At 36.7% G+C, this 9,055-nt stretch overlaps 1 protein-coding gene across 1 annotated transcript; it reads right to left on the reverse strand.

Moving 5' to 3' along the window:
- Nucleotides 1–5,161: 5,161 nt before the first annotated feature.
- LOC141449554 (uncharacterized) lies at nt 5,162–7,879 on the reverse strand. Its single transcript, XM_074119099.1, has 2 exons — nt 7,724–7,879; nt 5,162–7,237 (listed from the first exon to the last, which is right to left on the reverse strand). The coding sequence occupies exons 1-2, from the start codon at nt 7,822–7,824 to the stop codon at nt 5,287–5,289; spliced, it is 2,052 nt and encodes a 683-aa protein (XP_073975200.1). The 5' UTR covers nt 7,825–7,879; the 3' UTR covers nt 5,162–5,286.
- Nucleotides 7,880–9,055: the final 1,176 nt, after the last annotated feature.

Raw genomic sequence — 9,055 nt, forward strand, 5'->3', positions numbered from 1 at the left:
TCGAACCTTGAGAAAAGCAGTAAGAGAAAGTCATGTAACGTGGTCACAGCAGATTCTTTTTGATACTTTACCATCATAACGGCGATTAAACAGGCTCGAATTAACTTTTTTTAAAAAATTACCCACAAATTGAGGAAGGTCTCTAAAAAAAATTAGATCTGGGTACGTATTAACCAGTTAAAGTGTTATATTGACTATTTCCTTATATTGACAACATCTTTAGGAAAACCTCAACTTTTATGCAGTTAATCTAGCTGAGGGTGGAATGCAGAAGGGGCAGACGAAAAGGAAAAGCGAGATATCTTCAATATTGAAGAGATGTAAGAAATTCTCCCTGAAATACGACCATTGACAAGGTAAAAAGTAAACCTATGTCGGTATTTGACATATGAACGCAACTCCTCTGTTTGCAGTACGAGGCGGACCGTGCATTTTGGCTATAAGGGGCTGTCTACCGTCTCCAAGGAGTCGTCAATTTTTTGATTCACATTCCCAATTTTCTATACTCTCAACCCCTTGTGTTGCAATTTCTATCACGCCGAACCCCATTGCTTTTTTTTTTTTTAAAAAAAAAAAAAAAAACGTGATTTGAATCTTTATTTCTTTCCCTTTTCCGGTTTCTCCCTGAATTACTATAAATTAATACGAGACAGACTGAAAATAGGGTGCGCTATGCCTTAGGGGGATGGAAATTTCTTTCCCCTTCGTTGCACACTCCTTTCTTCTGAGGAAACACTTCAGTTACTCCACTTGGGAACTTGGGTAAATAAAAATAAATAAATAATTTTATGGTTCGTGAATTAGCTGAAATCAGATTTTGTAACAAATAACAGATTAATAGTGCTTTATCAGAAAACTCAGTAACAGCTTAGGAAGTATTAGGAGCTATGTGGAATTCCAACCCTGTGGCGCAGGGTGGCCCCCTTCGAAATTTATCTTCCTAGAAACTTCTACAGCTATCTGGTGATGGACAGTGTTTTCTGTCTCGAGAGAACGCTGCTGAAAGTCCGGCAATGACTTTAAAGAAGTAGGAATAAGACAAATTACCTATAAGCAAACATTTATCAACTTTCTCGTTCCTTCCATTTATTTTACATCTAGGAGAAGTAACGATATCCCTTTGCCACTAATAATAATAATAATAATAATAATAATAATAATAATAAATTGTTTATTAATTTTTAAATTATAAAATTTACATAATGAAAAAAACAAACCTTAAACAGACAAAGTGCATGGACATACAGCCAGATCGGTCTATTTCTTTGTGTTTGGCATTCGTTTGAATTGAGGAAGTCGAGTGATTTTCAAAAAATGGACGAAAAAGAATTTCGTGTGTTGTTAGGGGCACAAGTGACGCTGAACGTTCTGGACGCCCTGTTGAGGTTACTACTCCAGAAATCATTGATAAAATCCATGATATGGTGATGGATGACAGAAGAGTGAAGGTGCGTGAGATTGTTAGTGCTGTGGGCATCTCGAATGAACGGGTACATAATATTTTGCATCAACATTTGGACATGACAAAGCTATCCGCAAGATGGGTGCCGCGATTGCTCACGCTTGACCAAAAACGAAATCGTGTGAAGTGTTGCAAGGACGGTTTGCAGCTGTTCCAGAAGAATCCGCAGGACTTTAAGCATCGTTTCGTCACTGTGGATGAAACATGGATACATCACTACACTCCTGAGACCAAAGAACAATCTAAACAATGGGTAAGCAAGGGGCAATCTGCGCCAAAAAAGGCGAAGACCGTTCCTTCGGCCGGAAAGATTATGGCGACTGTCTTTTGGGATCCGCAAGGAATAATCCTCATCGACTATCTGGAAAAGGGTAAAACTATTACAGGTGCATATTATTCATCGTTATTGGACCGTTTGAAAACCGAGCTGCAAGAAAAACGCCCACGATTGGCCCACAAAAAAGTCCTTTTCCATCACGACAACGCACCAGCTCACACCTCAGCAGTTGTGGTCGCAAAATTAATGGAAATAGGGTTCCAACTCGTTTCATATCCCCCCTATTCTCCAGACTTGGCTCCCTCGGACTACTATTTGTTCCCCAATATGAAGAAATGGCTGGCGGGAAAAAGATTTTATTCAAACGAGGAGGTGATTGCAGAAACGAATGGCTATTTTTCAGACTTGGACAAATCCTATTATTCGGAAGGGATCAACAAACTAGAGCAGCGTTTGGCGAAGTGTATAAGCCTAAAAGGAGACTATGTTGAAAAATAAAAAAGGTTTACCCCAAAAAATTAAGTAGTTTTTATTTTTGCACGGTCTTTTCAAACGATTCTCGTAGTCCATCTGCAGAGTTGCACTAATTATGAGTCATACAATCTATTGAATTTCACAAAATACATTATAAAAAATAAAATGTAAAATTATTTAGCGGTCTTTTGTTGAAGCGTTTGGAGACATTTGTTAATGAGAAAGAAATATTAATAGAATATCAGTCTGGCTTTCGTAAGGGTTATTCTACTATCGATAATATTTTTAAACTTGTGAATACAATTAAATTAAAAACACCGTAATAGAGGGAAACTTTTTTGTTTTTTTGTGGATTATAAAGCAGCATTTGATTCGCCAATTAGGAATCATCTTTATTATAAACTTTATTCTTTAGCCGTCTCCACAAAATTCATTCGGGTTCTTGAAGAGCTATATAATAATACAGAGGCAAGTGTTTGGACGCCAAGTGGTGTTACTGAGAGTTTTGTTACGAAAATGGGACTAAAACAAGGATGTGTGCTCTCCCCTCTTTTATTTTCAATTTTTTTAAATGATATTTATGATGTTTTAGAGGGAGGTGTGCGAGTTGCAGGGGTAAATATCCGTTGCCTTTTGTATGCGGATGATATTGTCGTGATGGCGGATCATCCATCCATATTGCAGTCTATGATAAACAGAATGAGCGCCTACTGTAATGGAACCTGAATTTGAATTTAGAGAAATCCAAGATTATTGTGTTCAAGAACGGTGGAAGACAGGCAAAAAATGAGCGTTGGTCTTTTAAGGGGATAAAAATTGAAAATGTTCGAATTTATAAATATTTAGGCATGTATATGACCCCAAAATTATCCTTTAGCCACCATTTTCGGGAAAAATTGTTAGTAGCTAAATTTGCCTTGAATGTAAGTTATGGCCGTTTACTGAAAAGTTATGATGTCCCATTTTCCACTAAACATGAGGTATTTCGAGCGGTTGCCAGAGCGATTATATGCTACGGCGCACAAATTTGGGGTTTCCAGAGATACGATTCGGTAGAGAACTATGTGGAATTCCAACCCTGTGGCGCAGGGTGCCCCCTTCGAAATTTATCTTCCTAGAAACTTCTACAGCTATCTGGTGATGGACAGTGTTTTCTGTCTCGAGAGAACGCTGCTGAAAGTCCGGCAATGACTTTAAAGAAGTAGGAATAAGACAAATTACCTATAAGCAAACATTTATCAACTTTCTCGTTCATTCCATTTATTTTACATCTAGGAGAAGTAACGATATCCCTTTGCCACTAATAATGGTATTAAACACTTTTCGTGAAAAATTGATATTTTTATATTAATATAAACAATTGTTTATTTTAATTTCAAGAAACACTGTCGTATGTTTTTGTTAAATCTAAAGGACTGAACTGAAAAAGACAATCAAATCGAATTTACCAAAAACCGCAAAAAGATTTTCACGAAAAATATTTAGAAGAGAAATCCAATATTCTATCTCAATATTTATAACAAAAAGTTACCAACACTCGTAAAACTCAAAACTAAAAAAGAACACCACTCAATCTTCTTGCCCGTCAAAAGGGCTACAAAAAGAAACCTTAGGTCTGAAAGCTTAAATGAATTATAAAAGAAATTACAGTATTAAGAAAAGAGTTAGTTGAGTGGTTAACGTACTAGATTCCCTCGTGAATTTAGAACTCGAATCCAGCTGTTAGTCCGTAGGTTTACTCTTTCTAGGAGGTTTTTACACCTCGCTATACTGTGATGGAAAGTGTTGACTTAAAACAGAGGAGTCACCGGGGCCGCATGCTGCCCCCGAGGTGATTTCACGTGGCCCTCGATGTACTGAAATAAAATGAATATAGAAAAAGTTTTTATGATGGAAATAGCGCTTAGGGGAGATCAGGGCAATATCGTACACACACTTCCCAGTTTCCATTGACGACTGAAGACGAGTATACTCGTGGCTCAGAGCCTTTACTGGGGGCCTGTGGACTTGTATAAACGCTCTGTCTTGGTTTCAGCGACGTTTGGAAGCCATATGTCTGCCACTCTCAGTGGAATTCCAGAATGATTCGGTTTTAAAAGAACGAAGTAGGAATTCCCAAAAATATTTTTGAATTAGGTGAGAAATATCCAAAAATGCTGTACAAATTTTGTGTTATTTTTGGAGTTTGTCCTTGTGTGAGCAACTATTTCCGTCTACGAAATTAAATAAAACGGCATACAGATCAAGATTGGTTGGATAAACATCTATCTGCCCCTTAAATAAGATTATCTCTTCTCAGTCTCTGAATGCAGGTATTGGAAAACTAGGAAAAATTTGTAAATATGTTGTGGCCCGCGTGAATCTTGCCTGTTGCACCAAGTGGCCTGTGGTTTAATTGTGTTTGACACCCCTGACTTAAAGGAATCACTCTGTCCAGAAGCCGAAAGTGCATTGGAAAAAAGCATTGACATTGAGGCGCTTTAAATTAAAAAAATTACAAAAAAGAGAATATCTGGTTTGATTTATCGGATCTGATAAAAATTCCACAGATGGTTTTTAAAAACCACTTTTTGTACACTCAGTGGGCCTCAAATCGACACTCACGGTGAGTACTTGATTTCGACATTCCACATGATGGCAATACTTCCCTTACCAGAAATCAGTGAAAACATAATTACTTTTAGGGAAATGAGAATCTGATACAGTGGTCATGTGGGGGTTAAGGTGCGTACCTAAATTTAATTTTTCTCCGAAAAGTAAGTATAGTTAGTTGACCCTTTCCACGTCACCTAATTTGGTACTGGACTTAAATCTGCATGGAAAAGTGGGCATTACCTTCATTCTCATATTAATACTATACGAGTATTTGTTATTATTAAAACAGTAGACCTCCTTATCAGTCGTAGTCATGAGGTGTTTCTTCCTTTAATAAACTGGTTCAAGAAGCCTTCATTTTAATTACTGGTTTATTAATATAAACAAGATTACAAAGAATACAAATAAAACATTTCTACCGCTAAGGAATAATAAAAACTTTTGTTTTTACATCTTCTCCCTTCCTCCTGTTTGTTTCTTACTCCTCCTCCTCTTCTTCCTCCTCCTCCTCCTCCTCTTCCTCCTCTTCTTCCTCTTCCTCATCATCTTCCTCCTCTTCTGCTTCATCCTCGTCTTTGCGTTTCATTGCATCTTCTTTGCCTTCTCCTCCTTCGCCACGCATTGGCTTTGGCACTTTGGGCATGTGTGCTATTCTCCATGCTTCCTCCTCTTCAGGGGTAGGATCTAATACTTCTATTATTTCGGGATTAATTTCATACTCACGAGCTGGTATAGGCAAGAATGGTGGAGTGTAGCCATATTGAGAAAATTTTGTGCCCCAACCAATGTATATGTATTGAAAGTTGACTTCTAGCGCGGTCGAAGTTGCACCTGGCCACAGATTTGATCTAGCCGAAACAGCTATACCTTTCTTTAATATTACTGTACTTGTTTTCAGTGTCCAAGGCTTGACGTCTTCACTCTTATCCCTTGTAATTGTCCGTAATATGGGTGGCCCTCTCTCTGGTTTCTTTACATCAACTTCGTCGAGTTCTCCTCCCTCGCCACGATCACCAACATCGTCACTTTTTATAAACGGCGGCCGCCACCATTTTAAACGTCCTTGTGGTAATACGTAAGGATGGTAATGAGCCCAAAATGCTTGGCTTTTATCATATAATTTTGCCCAGTTCACGCCGGTGAATTCTGAGTTTAATTCTGCCTCCCCACCTTCTCCACCACCTTCTCCAGCCTCTTCGTAATCTTCTTCTTCTCCGCCACCAGAATAATATCCAACCGGAGCCACTTGCGTGGATGCTGATATTCTAGCTATAGTTGCTCTTAAATAATTTTTTTCTTTTCCAGGAAAAAGGGGCATAGAGATGACATCAGCCTCTAAATCTCCGGTAAAAAATTTCGTTATCCTTCTAGCAACAGCTATTTGATTGGGAGTAACGTCCGGTAATTTTATCCAAGGTTCGCCTGGAAGGTTACAAACATAATATTCTTTGTTGTTTAATCCTTCTCCATAAGGCTCTGAAGGAACTTCTATTTTTATGCGTGGTTTACTTTCTGGCAGTTTTGGCAAAACGTATTTATTAAAAAGACTCTCCGGCTTTGGAGTAGATGGAGGAACGGTAGGAGGAGGTACTTCTTCGACAGGTTCTTTTGGTTCTTCTGCCTTCTTTTCTGCCGCTGCTTCACCTGGCATTTCTCCTAATAAAACATCTTCACCAATTTCTCCAATCGTCCTGCCTAATTTTTTTGCCATTGCTATCCTTTTCTGTTTCAGCCTTTCCTGTTTTTCTAGTTTTTCTTTTTTCTTCCTCTCCTTTTCCCTCCTTCTCTCTCGCCTCTTCTCTCTCTTCTCACGTTCTTTTCTTGCTTTCTCTTCCTTTGCCAATTTTTCTTCTTCTTCCTTCTCTAATCTTTCTTTTTCTAGTCTCTCCTCTTCCTTCTTCAAGTTTTCTTGGTTTATTCTTTCCTGCTCATCTGCTTTCATCTTTTCTAAGATTGATGGCTCTACTTCACATTCTACGATATAATAGTCACGTAATATACCAAATATTTTACCCCAAAATGTGGCCTTGGCTACAATAACTTCGTCAGCTAACACTCGCATAGCCATCATTATACTATAAATTTCTTTTTCTGGCAGACATACGCCAATATTTCTTTTCATTCTCATTTTCACAAAAAAATGTTCATCCAATGTTTTGACGGGATCTGGCGCTTTGTCTTCCCAATTCCATTTGTACTTTGGTTTAGTATATAAATCTATCAATTCAATGCTACTTTTATAAAATAACTTTTCTTGGTACAAGTCAATTAGCCAATCTTCAACATGAAGTTTTCTCTCGCGTAATCTTCGGCATAAAAGATGCAATTCTTTAGGCGTGATTTCTTTCTCAGCCACCATGATTCTGTGAATAACCTCAACCAGGAGACCCCATAATGTTTCATTTTCTTCTCCATATTTTTGCAGATACCTTTACAAAAAAAATTGGTAATTAAAATAATAATAATAAAATAAAAATAACCAAACTCCCTTTCTATCGTACTCGAAAAACCTTAGCAGTGCGGGAACGATTCTAAGTTTAATCGCTATTTAATTTTAGATATTTCATTATTTTAATTTTATTCTCAAATTTGTATTATATCATTTATTAAAAATAAACTTCGGACTGCGAAAATATAGTACATAAAAGGTTTCTTGTAATTTCATACTACTACACTACTAATTATTGCGATGTCCGAATTAAAAATCAAGAGCGTATAGAGAGAGTAGAAGAGCAGGTTTGGTTAGTTTTGTTAAGAGGCTAATAAGCCCTTCGCCGTTTACCCACTATTTGAAATCATGAGAACTGATGATTTAAAACCTATAATGAGTTGGATTAAATGATTCGACTTAATGCGATTAATAGTTCCACGATGAAGCAAGTATAAACTTTTCTGCGTTTTAAGCTCAAAATTACCTTTTTGCAAGTTGAAAATCTCTTTCAGCATTGGGAAGTTTAGGTCTCGGTTCTACATGTAAGTCTTCGGCAGCTTGATGAAGTGAGTCGATTCTATTCATCGCTTCAAGTTAAGTATTATATTAAATCTCTTACACATGATTGTAATGTAAAAACTCATATGGTTTATTTTTATTTAAATTCTAGTTTTCAATTCCTTTAAAAGAAAGGATAGCAAGTGGTTAAATTCTATTTAAATATTTTGCTTGTATTTGTTATTTAGAGTCCCTACTTAATCATACTAAATTTCTAATGTAAGATCCAATTTTTAATTATATATTTTTATTGAACTTTGTAAGAATGTTTGTTTTTTGCAGCCATGTTATGCAGATGGTTTTTTTTAACTGAAATGGAATCGAATTCTTTTAATTTATTTGATTTATATTTATTTTAGAACTTTAAAAGAATTTTAATTAAAGGTTCAATAATTGAAGAAAAAAGCGTGATTTTATTGTTTGTTTTAAAGCAAACGTTCTAAATGTAGTAGGTTCAGGAAGTTCCAGATACACTAAAACAAAATAGATCTTCGGCAAAGAAGTGTCCAATTAAAATGAACCCACCGTTATGCTATCATGATCCGTTTGCTCTCCGGACGGGCTCTTATCTACCTGTTTTCATCAACAGCAATCCTCTTCTTTGCACAGATCTGGTACGCTACCTTGGGCTCTTCATATGACAAACGATTCACGTGGAACCCACAAAGGCAAACAAAACGTTCAAATCTTCTTTACAGACTGTTTGGAAGACGCTCCAAATTGTCCTTAGAAATCAAACGGTTGATAGATGATACTATTCTCAAAATCCAAATGGATTTACGGACTTAGAGTTGTATGTTAGCTCTAGTCTACTGTTTGTTCAGCTAAACCTAGAAACATACTGAATGTACAGATATTCCAATCTAAACTACACCGACAGATAGTTGACGCTCCTTTCTACGGGTACAACCTTTTTCTTCATAATGACCTCAACATCCCATTCTTACTACAAGTCGCCAAGACGGAATATCACTATTACTCTCTAATGGCTCTAATCCTTTGAACAGCGTCTCGCCTGCTCAGGGAATATTAGGTTCATCGATAACTCGGCAAGTTAGTCTGTAAGTCAGCTCTTTAACTTAAGTTAGTAACTTCTTTAAAGATAAGAGGAGTAGTCATCTCTCTTGAAATCTCTACAGAAATGTTGGTGTACTCTTCTTTATATTCTGAGTGATAAAGAGATATTTAAATGATATTCAGCCCAAATCATATTTGTTTTTTTTTTTTTCCACTTTATTAACCATATTTACAACTACTA

This window comes from Rhodnius prolixus, unplaced genomic scaffold (assembly GCF_049639745.1).
Source record: "Rhodnius prolixus isolate KJV_2025 unplaced genomic scaffold, Rpr scaffold_2, whole genome shotgun sequence".
NCBI lineage: Eukaryota > Metazoa > Arthropoda > Insecta > Hemiptera > Reduviidae > Rhodnius > Rhodnius prolixus.

Coding starts and splice junctions, on each gene's coding strand:
- LOC141449554 (XM_074119099.1), bottom strand. CDS start 7,824: ATGAATAGAATCGACTCACTTCATCAAGCTGCCGAAGACTTACATGTA. Junction 7,238..7,723: donor GATTTTCAACTTGCAAAAAG/GTAATTTTGAGC, acceptor TTTTTTGTAAAG/GTATCTGCAAAAATATGGAG.